A 26,138-nucleotide genomic window follows, 5' to 3' on the forward strand; every position below is an offset into this window, starting at 1 on the left:
TTTGAGTTTGATGTTTCCTCATGATTGTTTTCAGGTGATGCAGTTTTGTCTGGAATGGGCAGACGTTATGTTGTCTGTGGATTCATATAAAGGGCACATGATGTCAATTTGCCCTATTATTGGTGATGTTAACCTTTTGCTGCGTGCGGGCTTTCTCTAGTTGCGGCAAGCAGGGGCTACTCTTTGTTGGGGTCTGCGGGCTTCTCATTGCCGTGGCTTCTCTTGTTGCGGAGCATGGGCTCTAGGGAGTGCAGGCTTCAGCAGTTGTGGCACGTGGGCTTCGGTAGTTGTGGCTCGTAGGCTCTAGAGCGCAGGGTCAATAGTTGTGGTGCACGGGCTTAGTTGCTTCCCGGCAGGTGGGATCTTCCCGGACCAGGGATTGAACCCCCCTGCCCTGCATTGGCAGGCTGACTCTTAACCACTGAGCCACCAGGGAAGTCTGGTGATGTTAACTTTGATCAGTTAGTTAAGGTAGGTTTCTTAACTACCTAGCAGTTAGTCTGCTAGGTTTCTCCACTGAAAAGTTACGATTTTACTCTTTGTAATTTATGGGAAGAGAGTTTAAGACTAAGTATCCTGTATCTCATCAAACTTTTAAAAAAATTTTTATTTTATATTGGAGCATAGTTGATTAACAATGTTGTGTTAGTTTCAGGTGTACAGCAAAGTGACTCAGTTATACATATACATGTATCTATTCTTTTTCAAATTCTTTTTCCATTTAGGTTATTACAGAATTTTTTTTAAATTAATTAATTAAGTAATTAATTTTTGGCTGTGTTGGGTCTTCGTTTCTGTGCGAGGGCTTTCTCTAGTTGCGGCAAGCGGGGGCCACTCTTCATCGCGGTGCACGGGCCTCTCACTGTCGCGGTCTCTCGTTGCGGAGCAGAAGCTCCAGACGCGCAGGCTCAGTAGTTGTGGCTCATGTGCCTAGTTGCTCCGCGGCATGTGGGATCTTCCCAGACCAGGGCTTGAACCCGTGTCCCCTGCATTGGCAGGCAGATTCTCAACCACTGCGCCACCAGGGAAGCCCTATTACAGAATACTGAGCAGAGTTCCCTGTGCTATACAGTAGGTCCTTGTTGGTTATCTATTTAAAGTGTAGTAGTGTGTACATGTCTCATCAAACTTTTATCTGCTAATTTAGCATACATTAATATTCTTGCTTGGAACACTTACTACTATGATGGTTATCAAACGGTGGTTTTTCTAATTTCCGAATTTCTACATTATTCCATCTACATTTATTATTGACATTCTACTGTTAGGGAGCACTTTCCCTTTCCCTCCATTTATTATTCATTTATTTAGAGCAATAAATACTCATTAATTCTTATATTAGTCAATGAGTTATGTTATCATCTGTGTTAGTTTGCTAGGGCTGCCATAACAAAGTACCAGACTGGGTGACTTAGACAACAGAAATCTATTTTCTCACAGTTCTGAGGCTGGAAGTCTGAGATCAAGGTATCAGCAGGGTTGGTTTCTGAAGGCCTGTCTCCTTGGCTGGTAGACAGCAGTGTTCTCCATGTATCTTCACATGGTCTTCCTGACATGTGTTTCTGTGTCATAATCTCCTTTTCTTATAAGGACACCAGTCATATTGGATTGACATCATTTTACCTTAATTACCTCTATAAAGGCCCTAGCTTCAAACACAGCCACATTATAAGGTATAGGGAGTTAGAGCGCCAACATATGAATTTGATGGGGACACTATCAGCTCATAACATCATCATTATTTATTTTGATGCTCAAAATGCCTAAAATTTGTCATATTTCCCTCTATGGGTCATGGGGTACACAGCTATGGACATTACCATATGTTTAGAGGTCTCTCCCTCCCTCCCTCCCTTCATTCCCATCTTCCCTTCTCCTCCGCCTACTGATCCCTTCTCTTTTCTCTCTCTCCATCTTCCTCTCCCTCTCCCTTCTGCAGCACAAGCCAGATGAAGCCTTGGCCATCCAGCAGTCGGTTCACAAATCCCTTGGTAGGAAGAGGAGACTGGGTATCTTTGAGGTAGTATGCTTCATAACATTACAAATATGTACTGTGATTCCTCTCCTTACCTTCTGTCTGGGGTTACTGTGCCCCAAGGAAAGAGAAGTACTTTGAAAGTGGCTAATGATTTGGCTGGATTCCAAGTCAAGAACTGAGAAGGAGCAAGAATACAGGATTAGTGCCAGGAAGTTTAAAGGAGGAATGTGGATGGACCTTTCAGAATAAGCCTAGATTTGGGAAATATTTATTTCTTATATAAATGTTATCAAAAGGCCCTGTAGAAGTCAGTGTGGGCTGCCATAACAAAATACCATAAACTTGGTGGCTTAAACAATAGATGCTTATTTCTCATACTTCTGGGGCCTAGGAAGTCCAAGATCAAGATGCTGGCCAATGTGGTTTCTGGTGAGAGCTTACTTTCTAGCTTATGGATGGCAACCTTCTCACTGTGTCTTCACATGGGGGGTTGCGGAGGGGGGCAGATCTTCCTCTTCTTGTAAAGCCAGAATCCTATCAGATTAGGATTCCACCCTTATGACATCATTTAACCTGAGTTACCTCCTAAAGACCCTGTCTCCAGATTGAGCCACAGTGGGGGTTAGGCCTTCAACATAGGACTTTGGGGTGGGCCACAAGTCAGCTCATAGCAGGCTCCCACTTCAGATGATTCTCTTTCTTTTTTTAAGTGAAAGCCACATTCTATTTAGCTAGTGAAAATGTTCAAAACTCCATTGTTACAGAAAGGGATGCAATCACTCACAGATTAAATATAAATACATGACTTGGAATTCTCTGAATCTTAATGCTTTTGTGCTAAACCAGGGCTTACTGAGCCCAGGTAAGTTCCCCCTTTTCCCCATCATTTATTGTTTAGGAGTTGACTTGGGTATCTCACTTTGCCTCAGAGATAATTTGTTATTCAAGTCATGGTCTCTTCCATTTCTTTCAGAGGAAGCATTTTATAATCAGGTGAACAGTAATAATCAGGTGCCCCATGGATGTTAGGAGATCTTTCTCACGAGCCACCCCAATGCTTGCTCAATGGGCTCAAGTATAAAATGACAAGGATAGAAGGTATGTATGGGCTCAAACCACTTAACATGGTTTTCCTGGCTGAGTGCCTAATTTGCCAGCAGCAGCAAGAGTAACCAACTGTAAGCCTCTGAAATGGTATCCTTACTTTGAAGATCTTCCTTGCAGAAGACTTATTGGACCTCTTTGGGGACAGTAGAGAATCTTTACTGTAATAGACACTGGATTAAATTTGCTTTTCCTGCCCATCATGCCTCTGCCAACACCATCAATTAGGGGATGGTATTATCAAGCCATTACACATCCATCAAGACATTACATTCAGTATCATATCTTATCAAAGAACTCACTTTACTATGAGACAAGCAAGGTAATAGGTTAATTTCTATGTGATTTACCAGTCTTTCCATATACCTCATCATCCAGAAGAAGCCAAACCTATAGAATGATAGGGTGGCACTCAATTATGGCACAGCCAAGGTAAAGCACCTTTGAAAGTTGGGATGCTATCCTGAGGTTTGCAGAGTGTGCTCTGAACCAGTGACTAATAAATGGTGGTGCCTCCCCCATGACCAGTATACACAGATCCAGTTTTTGCTCTCCAGGCTTCCTGTTCATTTGGTGAACTACAAAATAAATTCCTTTTCTGCTTAACTGGCTAACTTGTTTCTATTGCTTACAAAATAAGTATCTAAACTAAGATATAATGCTTACTTTCCCTCCCCTCTCCCAGACCACACTCATTCTTAGCAATTACCAGTCCTGTCTTATTCCTTTAGTCCTGTCTTGATAATATGGAATCATAACCGATACTGTGATTTTACAGGCTGATGTGTTACATCTTGAAGGCATAGTTCATAAATCTTTTTTGCCTTCAAGGACTCCTTTTATCACTTTTCTTTGACATACCCATGTTATGATGTTGTCACAAAATTGCATTTATCATCTATTTCTCCATTAAGTAATCAGGGACATTTTCTGATCAGCATGACATGCAGTGTTATGGAATTAAATTTTAGTTAAAAGAAAAAAAAGAAGCCTGTGCATTATAGCTTTATTAAGAATAAAAGTATATGTTAGACTTTTCAAATTATTAAAAATAAAATGTAAAACATCATACTTTTGTGGACGCTTAGAAACACAGGAATCTCATTTAACACTAAAATTTCAAAAACTGACTCTAAGAAATGTAAAACTACTCTACTTTCCAAAAGTGTCACTCTGCCACAGTAAAACAGTGAATAAAGTGCTCTGGGTTCTTTGTATCCAAGAGTATAAAAATATACCCATTTTGAGGAATGGAAAAATGATTTTTTTTTTTTTTTTTATTCCAAGTGTGATGAGAAGCTTTTGAAAGGTTTTTTGTTTTGTTTTGTTTTTAATTTATTTATTTATTTATTTATTTTTGGCAGTGTTGGGTCTTCGTTTCTGTGCGAGGGCTTTCTCTAGTTGTGGCAAGCGGGGGCCACTCTTCATCGCGGTGCGCGGGCCTCTCACTATCGCGGCCTCTCTTGTTGCGGAGCACAGGCTCCAGACGCGCAGGCTCAGTAGTTGTGGCTCACGGGCCTAGTTGCTCCGCGGCATGTGGGATCTTCCCAGACCAGGGCTCGAACCCGTGTCCCCTGCACTGGCAGGCAGATTCTCAACCACTGCGCCACCAGGGAAGCCCCTGGAAAAATGATTTTTAAGAAAATAGGAGAAGGTGTTTCTCTGCCCTATTTTTTTTTTTTTTTTTGAATTTTGGTAGGAACTTTATAAATTTATTTATTTATTTATTTTTGCTGTGTTGGGTCTTCGATTCTGCGCGAGGGCCCTCTCCAGTTGCGGAGAGCAGGGGCCACTCCTCATCGCGGTGTGCGGGCCCCTCACCACCGCAAGCCCGTTGTCGCGGAGCACAGGCTCCAGACACGCAGGCCCAGCAGCTGTGGCTCACGGGCCCAGCTGCTCCGCGGCACGTGGGATCCTCCCAGACCGGGGCTCGAACCCGTGTCCCCTGCATTGGCAGGCAGACTGCCAACCACTGCACCACCAGGGAAGCCCTCTCTGCCCTATTTTTAATGCAGTGCAGTCTGGAGCATTCCCAGTCTGAACAGAAAGGGGTATAGGAGAAATATTTTGGATTCTTCACTATTGTGGAGGCAGAAAGGGTGGAGAGGAATAGGTGGCATTCATTCCCTCTTGTCCTCTATGGGTTCAGAATTCGTGTCTCAGTGTACGTGTGTTTAGCTAGCTGAAAGGCCACCAACATTCACTGAGTTTACACAGGGTCTTTTCACTTGGATTCACAATCCCTCCCTCTCCCTGCTTTATTTCTGAGCATGTTTAACGTCCAGGGTGCCTTAAGAATATGAAGGCTGAGTTAGACAAATAGAATTCCAAATCATTAATGGGTTGTTTCCTAATTTGGACATTGAATAAGTAATAGTTGATGACAATGAATATGATAGATTTAATTGCTTAACAATAAGGGGATGGGCCAGTGTACTGAACCAATGAATAGCAGATGATCTTGTTGGTATTTGCTCTAACAGGGAATGCAGCCTGTCACTTTTCATTCTCACAGCAAGTAAAAACCAGAAGCACAATAAATGCAGGTGCCTGCAGAATTCTCAGAAATTTAGAGCAGTGATTTTGGGGTAGGAAAACCAGAGAGCCTTGTGTGAATTCTGTCCTGTCACATTTACCTGTTGGTATTCTTTCTAAATCACTCTAAAATGCTACAGACTAGCATCCAGAAAAAATAAAATAATGTCTGAATGGCAAAGTCCTTTCTTGAAACATATAAATTCCTTGACTTTTTGGTATGAAGATTTTCAAACTCACAAAAAGTTGAATAGTACAATGAATACCTGTATACCCCCCACTTTGTTTTTCATTTTTATTTTTTAAAATATTCTTGGGGTTTTTTTCTGTACTTTTACTTATTTATTTATTGGCCACGCTGCACAGCATGCAGGATCTTAGTTCCCTGACCAGGAATCAAACCCAGGCCCCTGCCGTGGAAGCACAGAGTCTTAACCACTGGACCACCAGGGAAGTCGCACCTCACCCCCTCCCCCTGCACTGTTAAGTCAACAGTTGTTAACATGTTGCTGCATTTGCTCTACCTACTTGTTTATCTACGTTTATTTTAGGATTTTATTTACATTTATTTTAGCAATTTGGAAGTAAGTTGCAGATATCATGATACTTCATCTGTAAATACTTCAATACACATCTATTTAGAATAATGATGTAGGGGCTTCCCTGGTGGCGCAGTGGTTGAGAGTCTGCCTGCCAATGCAGGGGACATGGGTTCGAGCCCTGGTCTGGGAAGATCCCACATGCCGCGGAGCAACTGGGCCCGTGAGCCACAACTACTGAGCCTGCGTGTCTGGAGCCTGTGCTCCGCAACAAGAGAGGCCGCGACAGTGAGAGGCCCGCGCACCACGATGAAGAGTGGCCCCCGCTCGCCGCAACTGGAGAAAGCCCTCGCACAGAAACGAAGACCCAACACAGCCAAAAATAAATTAATACATTTATTTAAAAAAAGAAAAAAAAATGACATGACTTAAAGTAGCTATTTTTAATGAAAGTAATAGTAATCTTCTAACACAGTGGTCAACAAACTATGGCCTGCAGGCCAAATCCTGACTTTGTAAATAAGGTTTGATTGGAACACAGCCATGCTCATTCATTCAATGAATGCAATTCATTCATTTACATATTGTGGCTGCTCTTGTGCTACACCAGCAGAGTTAAGCAGTTGCCAAAGTGACCATATGGCCCCAAAAGCCTAAAATCTTTACTATTTGGCTCTCTACAGAAAAAGCTTGCCAACTCCTGCTCTAATAAATACAAGTGTGGAAATATTTACAAAATCTTCATGAGCCAAAGGATTTGACTGTCGTTCTTGCATGGCAAGTGTATCTTCTCCTAGCGTTTGGGTTTTGCAATGTTGTGAACCACAACTTAAGGTGTGGATGGATGGCTACAGTGGGGAGTTAGGGAGATAGGAGTGGGACTGAGGAAGAGAACTAACATCCACTGCACACTTATTATGTACACGGCCCTGTGCTAGGTGCTTCATACACCATTATGTTTACTGTGATCCTCATAACAATACCATGAGGTAGACATTATTATTCTAGTTTTTTGATGAGGAAGCTGAAGCTTAGAGAGGTTAGACAATTTGACCAAAGTCCTGCAGGTATTAAATAGAAAAACCAAGAACCTAAATATATCTCCAAAAAGATATGGCAAAAATCAGTTAAGATTCCCTAGGAAGAATTCTCAAACATTTTGTGGTCATGATTCATATATATGAATGTACGGATGAATGAGTACTTTGGGCTTCCCTGGCTTCCAGTACAAAACCATGGTAACATCCCTGTGAGAAAGCACCTAAGGCCTTTCTTTAAAATATAGTGAGGACATTAAGAAAAAAAAAAAAAAAAAAAAAATATATATATATATATATATAGTGAGGACATATATTAAGGACCAGAAATTTGGTATTATAAAATGAAAAGCACCCAGGAAAGTCACCTCAAGTGCTTTAATCATATACTTTCTAAAATGCGGGTAATATTTGGCCTGATTACTTTGAGGGAAAGTAGATATTGAAAAGCATTCAAAGTATAGAGCTCATTATAAAAGTGTAAGGCATCATTAGTTTGTGTCTCTGTCTAAGCATGCATGCCTCAGAACCAACTAGGCTATTCCATTCCTCTCTACTTCTCAAATTTAAGTATGTATGAGAATCGTGGAGGCTGCTCATTAACCTCAGATTCCCAGGCCCCACATCCAAAGATTTCTTCCACAGACCTGGGTGGGGCCCAGGACTCAGAATTCCAGGTGATTCTGAATCAGGTGATCTGGGAGCCATACTTTGAAAAATACTGCTTTAAGATATAATTGATGTTTCACAAGCTCTATTGAAAACAACCACTTTTTTATTAAAAAGGAGCTCTTTACGTAACAATGCATGCTGTAAAATAATCCAGTGTAAAATAATTCAAGCAGTACTGAAACATACGAAGTAAATGTTCTCTCCTCACCACCTACTCTTATCTCTCTCATCCAAGATACGTTCCGATGATTAGCTTTCCAGACTTGAATTGTCTATGCATATACCAACATATATACTGGTTAAGAAGGATGAACATTTGATGTTGTTTCTATTTTTGTTCTGCTATTAAAAATTAATGCTGAAATAAATATCCTTATTCTCATGTCTTTGGGCAAGTGTGACTGTTCCTGTAGGATAGATTCCTAAAAGTTGACACACGATGACAGCTTACCTATTGGTCAGATTTACCTTTTTTTGCGTGTGTGTGTGTGTGTGTGTGTGTGTGTGTGTGTGTGTGGTGGTGAGAGGCTTTCTGTGCCTAATATTTTGATTGATTCGTTACTGGATATCTGTATCAAGGTCCAACGTTCACAACAAAAAGATTTTTAATTAGACCTGTTATCACTCCCAGTGAAAATTCGGCTTACAAGTTCCCACTAACACGGCCACAAAAGAGGTGAGTTTAGGGGAGCCAGAGGGGGGCGCCACCGTTCTCCGGCAACTTGGGTGAGGGCAGGGGAGTGCACGGAGCTGCTTCAGCCCCGGCGGAACCGACGGCAGAGGGTAGACCCGGGAGCTGCGGCACACGCCGGTCCTCCCCGAGTCTCCTCAAGAGCCCCGACTTGGGGCAGAGATGCGCTCAGCGGCGCTAAGACCGAGGTCCAGCCGCCGCCACCGCCGCCTCTTCTCACCGTCCCTCCCGCCTCACTCTCAGTCGGCTTCTCCAACTCGTGTCCACTTTCCTCACTTCCTCAGTCCTCAGCTATGAGCAGCGGAACACACACGGCGAGGTTTACGGCCCGCAGCCGGCAGGTGGGCAGTCAGCGGCCAAACCAATTCAAAGTCCGTAGAGATACCCACATCACCCCTTCTCTTCTTGCCCCGCCCCTTCCGCTTGTGATTTGCTTCCGCTTCCGGTCGCGGGGTCCCAGCCCCGACGTGAAGAGCTTGGCATTGTGGGATATCTTTCTTTTCTCGCTCTCCGGCCATCTTGGCGGCTGCAGTGAGTGAGTAGGCTCCTCCGTACCGAGGTTTAAGCCACGCGGGGAGTCCAGGGGGTTGCCGTTTGGAGCTTCGGATCCTAAACTTCCTGTCTTGTCCTCTGTGTTCTAGACTGGGGGCGTCCCGCGCCTAAGGCAGGAAGATGGTGGCCGCAAAGAAGACGGTAAGTGTAGCAGGCCAGGGCCGGAAGCCTGTTCACGTGGAGAGATGAGTCTCGGCCGGGGCGGGCAGGTCCGAGCACAGTGGGCGCACAGCGTGCCCGCTGGCCTTGTAGGGGTCCAGAATGAACCCGAAGGACTCTCTCAGGGATTTGGGACCCTCTACGGAGGTTTTATTAAGGGGTTCAGCTTCCAGGAAGCTGGATCCAGTTTTGAGTGGTTAACAAACAAGGCCTTCAAGTCCGTGTTACATGTTTGCTTTGTAGAAAAAGTCACTGGAGTCGATCAACTCTAGGCTCCAGCTGGTTATGAAAAGTGGAAAGTACGTGCTGGGGTACAAGCAGACTCTGAAAATGATCCGACACGGCAAAGCGAAACTGGTCATCCTCGCCAACAACTGCCCAGCCTTGAGGTAATTGAAAGAACCTGAGTATGTTTGTCTCCCACTGCCAATTGGTCGTGAGCGAATATCCGGGAATGTGAACTTGCAATCTGGGTAGCATAAACTGGGTATCGTGTAAAATTTTGTATTACAAAGGGACACCTGGAGAATAATTTAACGGTTGTTGATTTTTGGCTCTTGATTTTTCTCTTCCTCGTCATATTCTCTCCTCGTATGAGGTTCTCTTTGGGAGAAATGCGTGGCAGAAGGGGTAAAAACCAGAGAACGTCGAAGTTTGAGGGCAGCGCAGAAACATAACTTGTTTGTCCATGTGTCCTGCCTTTTGGGTCATTTTTTTTTAACTTTGAGATGCTTCAAAAGAGCTTCATTTTATGAACTTGTTGTAGTGTAGAAAAGCTAAGGTCAGAAAAGTTCAGGCTGGCCTGTGGAGCTGCAGGTTCCCAGTTCCCCCAGTTTTTGCTTGCCTCACTGTTTTGAAACTGAATTTAATGGGTATTGTAAATAAGTTAAAGAAACTTGGGCCATGCAGAATACAAGCCGTGTTTTCAGTCCCTTTCCCTTGTTGATTTTTCTATGGTAATACATAACCTCACAGCGTTTCATATAGTGTCTGTAGGTAATTGGCAAAGCCTGGAGAGATCTCTTCTTCCATCCCATCCCCTCCCAAACCTTTGGTCTTATTCCAAACCTTTCATGCTTACCTTCTATAGCAGTGCTTTTCAAACATGAATATGCACACAGTCACGAATGATCTGGTTTAAATGCAATTTCTGATTGAATGGATCTGGATTGGGGCCTGAGATTATGCATTTTTAACAAGCACTTTTTGGCACTGCTTGTCTGCGGATCCACACTTTTGAGTGAGTAGTGGCAACGGTGTATTAGGACTCCCTTCAAATTCGTAAAACCATTCATGTCTACCTACTTAGTGGACACAAAACTGCTAACTCTGGGTAAGCACAAGCATATGGCATTCCTGGTTTTATTGCACTTCACTTTATTGCGCATCGTAGATACTGCGGGGTGGTTTTTTGTTTGTTTTTTGTTTTTTTTTTACGAATTGAATGTTTGTGGCAACCCTGCATTGAATAAGTCTGTAGGCTCCAGTTTTTCAACAGCATTTGCTCACTTCATGTCTATGTCACATTTTTGTAATTCTCGAGATATTTCAGACTTTTTCTCTGTTATTTGTTATGGTGATCTGTGATCTTTGATGTTACTACTGAGACTCCCAGAAGGTTCAGATGATGGGTAGTTTTTAAATTTATTTATTTATTTTTACAATAAAGTATTTTTTAATGTATGTACGTTGGTTTTTTTAGACACAATGTTGTTACACACTTAATAGGCTACAGTATAGGGTAAACACAACTTCTGTATGCACTGGGAAACCAAAAAATTCCTGTGACTAGCTTTATTGCAGTATTTGATTTATTGCAGTGGTCTGGAATGAATATGCAGTATCTGAGGTATACCTGTAGTATCACTCTCCATCTAGGTTTCAGAGCACCAGAGGGTGATAGAAATGGCTTAGAAGTTGTCATGGGAATTATATAATGTAAAGTGTCTGGCGATAGTAAATGCTAAGTAAATGATAATTTTATTTTGTACTCTACTCTTTTCCACGAGCACAGGTATTTACTGGTTGTCCCATCCCTTGTAAGGGATCCAAGGAAAGATGGTTTGTATTGAATAATGGATATGGTAATGTTTTTAAGAGTAATAACTGGCTTACTGTTTGAAGGCCTTACCAACATTAGAACTAATGAGAGAAGTAACATTTAATCTGTGTCACTTGGTATGGTATTTATTTACCTTCTTTTGGTTCCCAAAGGAAATCTGAAATAGAGTATTATGCCATGTTGGCCAAAACTGGTGTCCATCACTACAGTGGCAATAATATTGAATTGGGCACAGCGTGTGGAAAATACTACAGAGTATGCACACTTGCTATCATTGATCCAGGTATGCTTTTTAAATCATAAAGTAATGCTTTTCCTTTATAATGTAATACAAGTATTTCTTGCTATACAAATGTCTTTGGTTTCTAAGTTCAGATGTTGAGGATTTGGATATAGCAAGGGATATGCTGTAATTTTATTTTACAGAGCATTGATAATGAATGTCAGTACAGAATTACCTTTTTATAAATGAAATTCTTTTTACTTTGAGATCATGAGTTTCATTTCATGCAGCACCTAAGAAATGATGACTTTAGGGCTTTGGTAAAAGGTGAAATTTATAAAGGGACAGAATAATCAGGTGAAACAGTAGAAAAAAGGAATGTTTACTGGCTGCCTGAGAACAGATGGATAAAATTAAGTTGAGAAAAAGAAGGGCCTACAAAAACATGTCATGTTTTGAACTTACGAATTTTTAATTAATTCATAAAATACTGCGAATATTCTCGCTGTTCTGATTTTGTAATAATCAGGGCAGGCTAAACATTCGCTATATTAAGACCATGCATGTGTCCCCAGACCTAGTTCTTTTCCTAGGTCTGGTTTTATAAATGCTGGTGATAAACCAAGTCTGATTTACATGATGAATCTTATGTGGGAAATGTCTGTGACTCTAGGTATCCAATCAACCTTGAGAAATGGTAGCACAGCTAGTGTAATAACTTTTGAAGATAACCATTGCTAATTTGATGATTACCTGTTGACATTAAATGAATTGTAAAATTATTGTGTTTTATTTTCTAGGTGATTCTGATATCATTAGAAGCATGCCAGAACAGACTGGTGAAAAGTAAATCATGCACAATTTTTCTTTAATAAAACTGGCCAGAGCTTCTTTTAAAAATACTGTATTCATTTCAGTCATTTTTTTAAATTTCTTTTTGTTTCAGTATACTTTCCTGAAGCTAGGATTAGAGAGGATGGGGCAGCTAGATATATTGGCAAGACTTCCCAGACATCCCAGTTTCTTCCCCTGTTTTTGTAAAGGGAGCGCACTGAGTTCCTTTCCTGTACTAGATTTTTAAGAGACTTAATTTTCATCATTTTCAGTCTCAGGATATTGTTATTTTATATTTGAGTATGTCAGAGGCAGCAAGGTTCAATACCCAGAATCTAACCAGAATTGCAGTGTACAGTCCAGCTTAAATCCACCAAATCTGAGTAGCAAAGAGGATTAAGTGAAATATGCTCCTTCCACCCCAAAATTTTCACAGGCTGAGAAAAGTTCTGTTGAACTTTAATGAAGCAAGGTCTTACCGAAGGATGTGCAGTGGTTAGGGTAGAAGAAATGTACTTGGACAACTTAAGACTATTCCTAGATCTTAAATAGTGTTAATTCCACAGTTTTGCAAAGTGTGTTTTATATCATTTTAGTCCTAAAAGATATACTGTGAGGTAGGTTTGGTGTTTAGATTTTGGGGAAACTGCATACTACATCTCCCAAGTATGTCCTATGTAAACCTTTTCCCACATTTAATAATATCCTTTGGAACATTCAAAGAAGTTAACTTGGGGGAAGAATGTTGACTTAGATTTACAGAGCTGAATATTGCTGGTAGGGTACCCTGCACAATTTGTGTTGGGTTCTAAGGTTGCAGAAGTGTCAGAAATGTCTTTTGGTCTTCAGAATCAGTCAACTTGGGTAGGCAGTTTTTGGTGGTAGAGGAATGAGCCATAGGAGATATGGTTGCCTTCAATACACTATCCAGGAAGTATTTACTGAACTTGGAGTCAGAAGGCTACCTCTTAATAGTTATGTAACAGCCATGGGTGGGTCAAATTCCTATTTTCACAGGTGAGGGAATTGGTTTCTTTCAAGCTGGATGTTGCATGATTTTAGTTAATATCTGAAGTTAATCAGGTTGTGGGTATAATTTGGAGAGTGGCCATTATTAACTAGAGTTTTCTTACCAGTTCATTTACTCAAGTTTTCTCGATTAGGGAGTACTACTGACATTTTTCGATGGGACAGTTCTTTGTTGTGGAGGATTGTGGATACTGCTTGATATGTCTCATTCCTGGTTTTCCTTCCATGTTATTGTAACAACACCCCCAAGTGTCACCACATTTTCACAGCATCTCTTGGTTAAGAACCACAGTTATAAAATCTTTATCTCTGATAAGAATTCCTTGGTCAGACTACTGCTGATTTCTAATGCTGTTAGTCTGTTTCCATGGTCATTCAAATGTTTGTCTTTTGGTTAAGGAAGTTTGTGTGATTATTACTTACTTGGTCAATTTCTTCTTTCAGATTGACCTTTCATGCTATTTGGTGTTTTTTTTTTTTGTTTTTTTTTTTTTGGCTGCGTTGGGTCTTCATTGCTGCGCACGGGCTTTCTCTAGTGCGGTGAGCGGGGGCTACTCTTCGTTGTGGTGTGCGGGCTTCTCATTGCAGAACATGAGCTCTAGGCGTGGGCTTCAGTAGTTGTGACACACAGGCTCAGTAGTTGTGGCTCACAGGCTCTAGAACGCAGGCTCAGTACTTGTGGTGCATGGGCTTAGTTACTCCGTGGCATGTGGGATCTTCCCTGACCAGGGCTCAAACCTGTGACCCCTGTGTTGGCAGGCGGATTCTTAACCACTGCACCACCAGGGAAGTCCCTTCGGGTTATTTTTGGATTATTTTCCCCCTCAAGGTTGACTAGTTCCAATTAATTTCTTAAGGTTTGGGTGGTACCCGAAGAATACAATATTGTGACTACCAGTGTACCATTTCTTTGTAAAGGTTCTGTTGCATGACTGGCTGTAGGCATTTTGGAATTATGGTTTTTAGAAAAATAATTTATGATTTCTAGGGCCTTCTAGGTAGTGTTAATATGCTGTAAGATCATTTGGCTTTTACCTTTTCTTTATATGGCTTTTGTGCACTCATCGTTTCAGCAGAAAGTTTAAAGTTCAGAGGAAAGGAGTTTAGAACTAGTAGATGGGAAACATACCTCATTCATTCTGGCCTAGGGCAACTGTGATGAAGTGCCATTAAAGTGCTGCCAGAATTGGAGAAAATAAGGTCTAAGGTAGCATTTTAAAATATATTTTTCTGATTATAATGAAAGTACAGTAAGTCCCATGCATACGAACGAGTTTCGTTCCGAGAGCGTGTTCCTAAGTCCAGTTTATTTGTAAGTCCAACAAAGTTAGCCTAGGTACCCAACTAACACAGTCGGCTATATAGTACTGTACTGTAATAGGTTTATAATACTTTTCACACAAATAATAAAAAATCAAACATTTTTAATCTTACAGTACAGTACCTTGAAAAGTACAGTAGTACAGTACAACAGCTGGCATACAGGGCACGTTCGCATCTTTGAAAGTTCGCAACTTGAAGGTTTGTATGTAGGGGACTTACAGTAATGTATTTGGCCGGGAAGCTCTAATATGCAAGGATTGCAGGAAATTCCAGTCAATTGGACTTAATCCATACTTAATGCTGAACTACCTGTTTTTAGGCCTAGAGATAGGAAGGTCCCAAAGAAGAGTTTGGATATTGTGGAGTATGTTAATTGCAATCGATACGATATGGAAGCAGGAGCAAAAGGTATATGGAGAAGAAAGAAAACTTCAGGCTGGTAGCAAATGCAGTTAGTTGGGCCTTCTAGACGATGATCACCTAGTTCATAGAAAACAGTTCTCTTTGATTTCTTGCAGCTCTTACTTCCAGCTACCCCTTAGACTTGCACTCCCTCTGCTTTCAGTGGCATCTTGTTTCTTTCCCTCTTTCCTCTTCTTGTTGATAGTAGGTCTTGAACATCTTGTATATTTACCATTTATTACCTTTACTACCTCCTACCTATTTGCTTCAAAAGATAATGCAGGAGTGGGAGTCTGCCAAAGTACTTTTCTCAGGTAAGATAAGCAAAGAATCCATTCATTCATTTAACATACAGTTAAAGTATCATCCTTGTGTGCAGTACTCTTGGCTACTGAAGAGTAAAAACATGATATCTAACATAACATGTAAGTACTGTACATGTTAATCCTTGTGACAATCCAATGAGGTAGTACTGTTTTATTTTTTTATTGAACTATAGTTGATTTACAATATTGTGTTAATTTCTACTGTATAGCAAAGTGATTGAGTTAAACATATACATCTTTTTTATATTCTTTTCCATTACAGTTTATCACAGGATATTGAATATAGTTCCCTGTGCTATACAGTAGGTCCTTGTTGTTTATCCACCCTATATATAATAGTTTGCATCTGCTAACCGCAACCTCTCACTCCATCCCTCCCCCACCCCACCCTCCCTTGGCAACCACAAACAAGTCTGTTCTCTGTGAGTCTGTTTCTGTTTCATAGATAAGTTCATTTGTGTCATAGTTAAGATTCCACATTTAAGTGATAACATATGGTATTTGTCTTTTCTCTTCCTGACTTCACTTAGTATGATAATCTAGGTCCATCCGTGTTGCTGCAAATAGCATTTCATTCTTTTTTACGGCTGAGTAGTATTCCATTGTATATATGTACCACATCTTTATCCATTCATCTGTTGATGGACACTTAGGTTGTTTCCATGTCTTGGCTATTGTAAATAGTGCTGCTATGAACATAAGAGTACATGTATCTCTTTGAATTGTTATTATTATTATTATTTTGGCTGCAATGGGTCATTGCTGCACGCAGGCTTTCTCTAGTTGCGGCAAGTGGGGCCTACTCTGCATTGTGGTGCGCGGGCTTCTCATTGCAGTGGCTTCTCTTGTGGAGCACAGGCTCTAGGTGCACAGGCTCAGTAGTTGTGGCGCACAGGCATAGTTGTTCTGTGGCATGTGGGATCTTCCCAGGCCAGGGCTCAAACCCGTGTCCCCTGCATTGGCAGGCAGACTCTTAACCACTGTGCCACCAGGGAAGCCCTGAATTATAGTTTTGTTTGAATATATGCCCAGGAGTGGGATTGCTGGATCATATGGCAACTCTTTTTTAGTTTTTTCGGGAACATCCATACTGTTCTCCGTAGTAGCTACACCAATTTACATTCCCACCAACAGCGTAGGAGGGTTCCCTTTTCTCCACACCCTCTCCAGCATTTGTTATTTGTAGACTTTTTAATTGTGGCCATTCTGACCGTTGTGAGGTGGTAGGTACTTCATTGTAGTTTTCATTTGCATGTCTAAAACAGCAGTGTGGAGCATCTCTTCATGTGCCTGTTGGCCATCTGTATGTCTTTGGAGAAATGTCTGTTTTGGTCTTCTGCCCATTTTTTGATTGGGTTTTTTTGATATTGAGTTGTATGAGCTGTTTGTATATTTTGGAAATTAAGCCCTTGTCAGTCATATCATTTGCAAATATTTTCCCCCAGTTCATGGATTGTCTCTTTGTTTTGTTTATGGTTTCCTTTGTTGTGCAAAAGCTTATAAGTTTGATTAGGTCTTATTTGTTTATTTTTGCTTTTATTTCTATTGCCTTGGGAGACTGACCATTGGTACAGTTTATGTCAGAGAATATTTTGCCTAAGTTCTTTTCTAGAAGTTTTATGGTGTCATGTCTTATATTTAAGTCTTTAAGCCATTTTGAGTTTATTGTAGTGTATGATGTGAGGGTGTGTTCTAACTTCATTGATATACATGTGGCTGTCCAACATTCCCAGCACCACTTGCTGAAGAAACTCTTTTCCGCATTGTATATCCTTGCCTCCTTTGTCGAAGATTAATTGACCATAGGTTTGTGGGTTTATTTCTGGGCTCTCTATGCTGTTCCATTGATCCATATGTCTGTTTTTGTGCCAATACCATGCTGTTTTGATTACCGTAGCTTTGTAGTACTGTCTGAAGTCTGGGAGGGTTATGCCTCCTGCTTTGTTCTTTTTCCTTAGGATTGCTTTGGCAATTCGGGTCTTCTGTGGTTCCGTATAAATTTTAGGATTACTTGTTCTAGTTCTGTGAAAAATGTCATGGCTAATTTGATAGGGATCACATTAAATCTGTAGATTGTGTTGGGTAGTATGGCCATTTTAACAATATTAATTCTTCCAGTCCAAGAACATGGGATATTTTTCCATTTCTTTGAATCATCTTCAGTTTCTTTTATTAATGTTTTATAGTTCTCAGCATGTAAGTCTTTTCACCTCCTTGGTTAGGTTTATTCCTGAGTATTTTATTTTTTTGGATGTGATTTTAGAAGGAACTGTTTTTTTTACTTTCCTTTTCTGATTTTTCATTGTTAGTGTAAAGTAATGCAACCGATTTCTGTATGTTTGCTGTATCCTGCTACTTTGCTGAATTCATTTATCAGTTCTGGTAGTTTTGTGTGGAGTTTTTAGGGTTTTCTATATATGGTATCATGTCATCTGCATATAGTGGCAATTTTACCTGTTCCCTTCCAATTTGAATACCTTTATTTCATTTGTTTGATTGCTGTGGCTAGGACTTCCTATACTGTGTTGGATAGAAGTGGTGAGAGTGGGCATCCTTGTCATGTTCCACATTTTAGCAGGAAGGCTTTAGCTTGTCACCATTGAGTATTATATTGGCTATGAGTTTGTCGTAAATAGCTTATTATGTTGAGACATATTCCCTCTATATCTCTTGGTAAGAGTTTTTATCATGAATGGATGTTGAATTTTGTCAAATGGTTTTTCTGTATCCGTTGAGATGATCATGTATTTTTTGTCTTTTCTTTCGTTGATGTGGTGTATCACATTCATTGATTTGTTTATGTTGAACCATCCTTGTGACCCTGAGATGAATCCAACTTGGTCCTTGTTTATGTGGTGTCAGATTCAGTTTGCTAATGTTTTGTTGAGAATTTTTACATCTATATTCATCAAAGTTACTAGCCTGTAATTTTCTTTTTTGGTAGTGTCTTTGTCTGATTTTGGTGTCAGGGTTATGGTGGGTTCATAGAATGTCTTTGGGAGTGTTCCCTCCTGTTCAGTCTTTTGGAAGAAGAGTTCAAGAAGGATTGGTATAAGTTCTTTGTATGTTTGGTGGAATTCACCTGTGAAGCTATCTGGTCCTGGACTTTTGTCTGTAGGGAATTTTTTTTTTTTTTAAACAGGTTCTGTTTCATTACTAGTGATCAGTCTGTTCAATCTCTTCCTTTTTTTTAAATTAATTAATTTTTGGTTGCATTGGGTCTTCATTGCGGTGTGCAGGCTTTCTGTAGTTGCAGTGACCGATGGCTATTCTTCGTTGCGGTGCATGGGCTTCTCATTGCAGTGTCTTCTCTTGTTGCAGAGCACAGGCTCTAGGTGCGTGGGCTTCAGTAGCTGTGGCTCATGGGCTCTAGAGCGCAGGCTCATTAGTTGTGGCGCACGGGCTTAGTTACTCTGCGGCATGTGGGATCTTCCTGGACCAGGGCTTTGAACCCATGTCCCCTGCATTAGCAGGCGAATTCTTAACCACTGCGCTACCAGGGAAGTCCCAATTTATTTCTTCTTGATTCAGTTATGGTGGGCTGTATGTTTCCAGAAACTTGTCTTGTTTCTTCCAGGTTGTCATATTTGTTGGCATATAATTCTTCATAGTATTCCCTTAGAGTTTTTTGTATTTCGGTGGTATCGGTTGCTATTTCTCTTGTTTCGTTGCTTATTTTGTTTATTTGGGTCTTTTTTCTTCTTGGTGAGCTTGGCCAGAGGTTTGCCATTTTTTGTTTACCCTTTCAAAAAACTAGCTCTTGTTTTTATTGATTTTTTTTTTCTATTTTTAAAACATCCTTTATTTATCACCTCTCTGATCTTTATTATTTCCTTCCTTCTGCCATCTTTAGGTTTTGTTTGGTCTTTTTCTAATTCTTTTAGGTGGTAGGTTAGGTTGTTTGAGATTTTTCTTGTTTTTTAAGGAAGGCCTGTATCACTATGAACTTCCCTCTAAGAACTGCTTTTGCTGCATTCCATAAATTTTGTATGGTTGTGCTTTCATTGTCATTTGTCTCAAGGTATTTTTAAATTTCCTCTTTGATTTCATTGTTGACCCATTGGTTTTTTAGTAGCATGTTTAGTCTCCATGTAATCATTTTTTTCTTATTTCTGTTTCTGTGGGTGATTTCCAGTTTCATGCCCTTGTGGTCAAAAAAGATACTCAAATAATTTCTATACTCTTAAATTTGTTGAGGCTCATTTTGTGCCCTAGTATGTGGTCAATCCTAGAGAATGTTCCAAGTGTCTTGAAAAGAATGTGTATTCTGGTTTTCTTGGATATAATGTCCTGAAAATATCGATTAAGTCTAAATGTTCTATTGTATCATTTAGGATCTCTGTTAACTTATTGATTTTCTGTCTAGAAGATCTGTCCATTGATGTGATTGGGTGTTAAAAGTCTCCTACTATTATTGTATTCCTTTCAGTTTCTCCCTTTATGTCTGTTAGTATTTGTTTTATGTATTTGGGTGCTCCTGTGTTGGGTGCATATATGTTGACAAGTGTAATATCCTCTTCTTGTGTTGATCCTTTTATCATTATATGGTGTCTTTCTTTATGGTCTGTGTTTTAAAGTCTATTTTGTCTGATACGAGCATTGTGAGCCCCACTTTCTAGTCATTTCCATTTCAGTGAAATATATTTTTCCATCCCCTCATTTTCAGTCTGTGTCCTAAAGTGGGTCTTTTGTAGGCAGCATATTGTAGGCTCTTGTTTTTTTTATCCAGTCTGCCACTCTGTGTCTTTTGATTGGAGCATTTAGTCCATTGACATTTAAGGTAATTATTATTTTTTTTTTAATTTTATTCATTTATTTTTGGCTGCCTTGGGTCTTCGTTGCTGTGCGCAGGCTTTCTCTAGTTGTGGCAAGCGGGGGCTACTCTTCATTGCGGTGCGCAGGCTTCTCATTGCGGTGGCTTCTCTTGTCGTGGAGCACGGGCTCTAGGTACATGGGCTTCAGTAGTTGTAGCACGTGGGCTCAGTAGTTGTGGCTCATGGGCTCTAGAGCGCAGGCTCAGAAGTTGTGGCGCACGGGCTTAGCTGCTCCGTGGCATGTGGGATCTTCCCGGACCAGGGCTCGAACCTGTGTCCCCTGCATTGGCAGGCGGATTCTTAACCACTGTGCCACCAGGAAAGCCCTAAGGTAATTATTGATAGGTATGTATGGCCATTTTAAACCATGTTTCCCAGTTGATTCTCTATTTCTTCTTTGTTTCTTTTTGTTTTTCCTTTTGTGGTTTGATGAGTTCCTTTTATATTGTGCTTTTGTTCTCTTTTTTTTTTTTTTAATTTATTTTCAGCTGCGTTGGGTCTTCATTGCTGCACACTAGCTTTCTCTAGTTTCAGCGAGAGGGGGCTACTCTCTGTTGCGGGGCACGGGCTTCTCATTGTGGCTTCTGTTGCGGAGCATGGGCTCTAGGAGTGTGGGCTTCAGTAGTTGTGGCACGTGGGCTCAATAGTTGTGGCTTGTGGGCTCGAGAGCACAGGCTCAGTAGTTACGGTGCACGGGCTTAGTTGCTCTGTGGCATGTGGGATCTTACCAGACCAGGGCTCAAACCTGTGTCCTCTGCGTTGGCAGGCGGATTCTTAACCACTGCGCCACCAGGGAAGCCTTGTTCTCTTCTTTATGGTTTTTGTGAATCTCTTATATGTTTTTGGTTTGTGGTTACCCTGTTTTTCAAGTATGTTAACCCCTTCCTTTACGTGCTTTAGACTATTCATATACGCTCAAACACATTCTAAGAAAACACTACATTTTCTTACTCTCCTCCACATTTTATGATTTTGAGGTCGTCTTTTACATTTTCATGTTTATCCTTTTGCTGTTCATTGTGGTTATCACTGCTTTGACAAAAAAATTTTTTTCTTTTACTCTCTATACTGGCTTATTTTCTCTTTCCTATAGCTTCTTGCTTTTCTATTTAGAGAAGACCTTTCAGTATTTCTTTTAGGATAGTGTTTTTTTAAAGCATTTTAAAAAATTATTTATTTATTCATTCATTCATTCACTCATTCATTCATTTATTCATTCATTCATTCGGCTGCACCTGGTCTTGGTTGCAGCATGCGAACTCTTCATTGCGGCATGTGGGATCTAGTTCCCTGACCAAAGGATCGAACCCGGCCCCCTGCATTGGGAGCGTGCAGTCTTAGCCACTGGACCACCAGGGAAGTCCCTAGGATAGGTTTAGTATTGCTGTATTCTTTTAGTTTTTGCTTGTTGGAGAAATTCTTTCTCTCTCCTATTCTAGATGATAATCTTGCTGAGTAGAGTATCCTAGGTTGCATATTTTTCCCTTTCAGGACTTAATGTATCTTGCCACTCCCTTCAGGTCTGTAACGTTTCTCTAGAGAAATCAGCAAGAGGGTTCCCTTGTAATTAACTCTGTTTTTCTCTTGCTGCCTTTAGAATCCTCTTTTTATCTTTAACTTTTGCCAGTTGAATTATATGTCTTAGTGTAGGTCTGTTTGGGTTCATCTTATTTGGGACCCTCTGTACCTGGATATCCATTTCCTTTCTAGGTTTGGGAGGTTTTCAGCCATAATTTCTTCAAATACATTTTCGATCCCCTTTTCTCTTTCTTCTCCTTCTGGAATTCCTATTATGCATAGATTGGCACGCTTTATATTATCCCATAGGTCTCTTATATTGCTTTCTTTTTTTTTTTTTCATTTGGCTTTCTGACTGCTGTTCTGATTGGGTGATTTCTATTATTCTATCTTCCAGGTCACTTATTCGTTCTTCTGCACTATTCAGTCTGCTGTTCACTGCCTTTAGCTTTCATATCTGCAAATGAGTTTTCTAATTTTTCTTGGCTCCTCTTTAGAGTTTCTAATTCCTTTTTATAGTAATCTGTATTTCTGTTGATAGCCTTTCTTAATTCCTTCAGTATTTTCATTATCTATTTTTTGAACTTGGTGTCTATCAGACTGAAGAGATCTGTTTCATTGTTTGCTCTTTCAAGGGGCGTTCTCTTGATATTTTAACTGGGGGTCATTCTTCTGCTTCATTTTACTTGTATTTCTCTTACTCTGAGTTTAGGAGAAACAGTTATCTACTGTGATCTTGGAGGGCTGTGTAGGAGCGTCCCTGTGTAGCCTGCATGGGTTTAATATTTCTGGTGCGAGGGCTGTGTTTAGTATGGATGCCTGCCACCTCTTTCCTCAGTGTGTCCTGGCCCTTATCCCCTTGATAAGGGGGTGTCACTGGTGGTGTGGTGACCAGCGCCTGCACTGGATGTTAAGTGGGGCCTTCTTTTTGCTCTGTGGTTGTCATAACCCTGTCAGGGACCGTGTCTGCTCCCTAGTTGTTGGAGTAGAAGCCCCCAGATCTGTTTCTGAGTTGCACTTCTGAGCTGTGGTGCGAGGTAGGTGGGATTGAAGTGCTCCCACTGGGAGAAGAGCCACTGAGTATTCCTCCGCCAGAGCTGTCTGCCTGGGAGTGCGCTCTGTTGTGTCACCTGTCATCCTTTTGTGCGGGCTCACAGAGTACACTGTTGGCACTGCCATCTGTTCTGCCTCAACCACAGGAGTGCTGGCAACTGGCCCTGGTGTCCCTGAGGTGGTGTTTTCACAAGGGCACCAGCGCAGATCCACTGAAGTCAGGTCCCAGGACTGCAGTAGTCTCGCACCTGGACCCTCTGTGGAAGCTATGGAGGCAGCCCAGACTTGTCCCAGCCACGGGGACACCCGTTTTCCACTCCACGTCCCGTAGTGCTGAGTTTACAAAGCTGGCGGTGGAGATGTAAACCCGCGTCTCACGCAGCCCTGAGGAGAGGTTTAGCCCTGCTTCCTAAGTTGCACAGCCTCCGGCACCTGATCCCAGAGGCCGCTGGGGCAGTGGCTGGTGCACAGAGGAAAGAGGCTGCCACACTGGGCCCTGCCCCTTCGTGCACCGCTTAACAGTGGCGCTTTGCTTCTGTGGTGGGCCTGGGCTTCTGTGTACACCTCTGCTTGTGGCCGTACCGCGCTCCAGCCCCTTCGGGCTGTCTCCACACAGCCAACCTCAATCCTCTCCCCAGGTCTGTCCTCTAAACCCGAGTTTCAGCCCCCAGCCCCCACCTGTACCCACGGGTGCGTGCGTCTCAGGCTGGGGAGCACAGGGACGAGGCACGTGGTTGTGCTCCCCTCTGAGCCTCGGAAGCTCCTGTTCTGTCCAGCTGATTCCTCTTTCACAGCTCCTTCCCAGGGGCGCAGGTCCCATCCCGCTTCCCCCACCCCCACCCCCGCCGCGTCCTACACAGGTTCACGGGGAGATCTTTCTTGTCCTTTCAGGTGTTTAAGGTCTTCTGCTAGTGTTCAGTAGGTATTCTGTGAGAATACATATGTAGATGTATTTTTGATGTATTTGTGGAGGTGAGTTCCACGTCCTTATGCTCTGCCGTCTTGATTAGAGCCCTGAGGTGGTACTGTTTGACAGATGAGGAAATCAAGGCTTGGAAAGGTCACACAAATAATGAAACTGGAAAGCAAAACTTTTACCCTGAGATGTACAGAGAGCAAAACAAGGAAAATGGAGAACTATTTTAAATTTTAGACAATATTCAAGTTAAATATCTTAGATTAATACGTAAATTTGATGGATTGGTTGGAGGTTTTGTCTCCCATGAAGGCATTTTCCTTCCCAAGTTGGAGAAAGTTGAAACATGTATTTAATAGCTAAAGTGTGTGGGAGTGGTGGCTGTGTTTGTGTGTGCGCACAGTCTAGAGCCACTAGAGGGAGCCAGGACTCAACAGAAGACAGATTTGTGCCAGCTGGAAGCAATGCCTAAACTATGATTGCATCTCAAAAGGTAACGCCAACCCAAATCAGCACTTCGAATGAAAACCTGTTTTCAGGATCACTCGGAGGACTCAAATATGAATATAAACTGAAGGTTTAATACTTCGAATCACAACTCTTATACCTGGATAGAATTAGATGATTTCCAGATAGGATTGTAGCCCAGGAGATGTTCTTCCTAGTTTACCACACTGCCCTTTGGGAGGAAATTTTGATGGGAACACTTGTCTTGAAGTATTTAAACATAAGCTTACTCAAGGTGTTTTGTTTGTAAAAGCATCATTTGGCCTCAAAAATACAGTAGCTTCCATAGGATGGATGTCATTGGGGGTGGGGGGGTCTTCATTTCTTAAAGAAGCTGCCACTTGTCGTATTTTCTTGATCCTATAAGTGCCTTGAACTCATAGATTTGAAGTCTCCTTTGACTCTGTCCCAATTCTCACTTCCTTGTTTTCCCAGGGACAACACCACTGTTGTGTATATTCTTCTGGAACATTTTTTGTACTTTAATGTACATATTTATGTATCTTTGAACAACTAGTAGTGTAGTTTGTTTTTTTTTCATTTACAGAAATGGTATGCTAAACACAGTTTGCCATTGACTTTTTAAATTCATCTCTGTTTTTGAGTTTTACCATGTATACATGTAGACAATACATTTCTTTTAATTTTTTATTATTTTTTCATTTATTTTTGGCTGCGTTGGGTCTTTGTTGCTGCGTGCAGGCTTTCTTTAGTTGCGGTGAGCGGGGGCCACTTTTTGTTGCAGTGCGCAGGCTTCTCATCTTGGGTTCTCGTTGCAGAGCACGGGCTCTAGGCATGCGGGCTTCAGGAGTTGTGGCGCAGGGGCTTAGTTGCTCCACAGCATGTGGGATCTTCCTGGACCAGGGCTCGAACCCATGTCCCCTGCATTGGCAGGCGGATTCTTAACCACTGTGCCACCAGGGAAGCCCAATACATTTCTTTTAAATGTTGCATAGTATTTCTGAGGTATGCCACAATTTATCACTTCCCCCTCTGAGGATTAGGTTATTTGTAATTTTTTAACTTTTATCAACTCGAGTAACATTCTTTTTTTTTTCTTTTTGGACAAGAAAGTAGGATTTATTGGTGGGCATGAGTAAGAAGGGGACAGCGCCAAGGCTCTCATGAGTGCAGGGCCCGCCATTTGTCCAGAGAGCCACAATTAGGGATGTATTTGACCCCACAGGCACCCGGGATAAGCCACTTTTCTGCCACCATGTTTTCGAATTCATCCGCATTAAACTTAGTAAATCCCCACTTCTTGGAGATACGGATCTTCTGGCGGCCAGGTAACTTGAACTTGGCCCTGCGGAGGGCCTCAATCACATGCTCCTTGTTCTGCAGCTTGGTGCGGATGGACATTATGATTTGGCCAATGTGGACCCTGGCCACTGCCCTGGCGCTTTCCAAAGGTACCGCGCATACCTGTCTGGAGCCTAGATTGGGGACAGCATGCCAGTCATTAGTGTACACTGGAAATGGCTGTCTCCAAGGTCCCTTAGGGCAACCCGTATAGGCAACAGGCTGCATACACTACTGAGGAAGCTAAAATCATCTAGTTAACTACCTGTAACTGCAGTAGCTAGAGTACAGGGTAGGGCTGCATTTTCAGTTTTACTAGGTGTTGATAGATTATACTCCAGAGGCTGCCCATTTGTGTTCTCGCTAGCAGTGTACAAGAGCCCCATATTTTCACATCTTTACCAATGCTATAGTCAGACATGCTAACTTTGCCAAGCTGATTGTTTTAACCTGCATTTTCCTGATTATCGGTGAGATTCAACATTTTTTTCATATGTATTTTAGCCATTTCTCATGTATACATACCTTTCATTTAAAGTTAAACTTAGAATTTTACACAGAA

The 26,138-nt window shown here is 41.5% G+C and overlaps 1 protein-coding gene and 1 long non-coding RNA gene across 3 annotated transcripts in view; one reads left to right on the forward strand and one right to left on the reverse strand.

Moving 5' to 3' along the window:
• LOC309615225 overlaps positions 1-8,909 on the reverse strand; it is a 92,865-nt gene extending 83,956 nt beyond the window's left edge. The window contains exon 1 of the long non-coding RNA XR_014236648.1: positions 8,458-8,909. This is a non-coding gene — a long non-coding RNA (uncharacterized lncRNA). The remainder of the gene's footprint in view (positions 1-8,457) is intronic.
• An 84-nt stretch (positions 8,910-8,993) lies between these two features.
• On the forward strand, positions 8,994-12,457 carry RPL30 (ribosomal protein L30). 2 transcript variants are annotated; one of them, XM_082364510.1, is made up of 5 exons: positions 8,994-9,091; positions 9,198-9,249; positions 9,511-9,656; positions 11,482-11,612; positions 12,353-12,457. In XM_082364510.1, the coding sequence occupies exons 2-5, from the start codon at positions 9,229-9,231 to the stop codon at positions 12,400-12,402; spliced, it is 348 nt and encodes a 115-aa protein (XP_082220636.1). In that variant the 5' UTR covers positions 8,994-9,091; positions 9,198-9,228; the 3' UTR covers positions 12,403-12,457. The 2 variants fall into 2 exon arrangements, with proteins under 2 accessions (XP_082220636.1, XP_082220637.1); XM_082364511.1 differs by having other exon boundaries at positions 9,069-9,087.
• Positions 12,458-26,138: the final 13,681 nt, after the last annotated feature.

This window comes from Balaenoptera borealis, assembly GCF_965194805.1.
Source record: "Balaenoptera borealis genome assembly, chromosome: 17".
Taxonomy (NCBI): domain Eukaryota; kingdom Metazoa; phylum Chordata; class Mammalia; order Artiodactyla; family Balaenopteridae; genus Balaenoptera; species Balaenoptera borealis.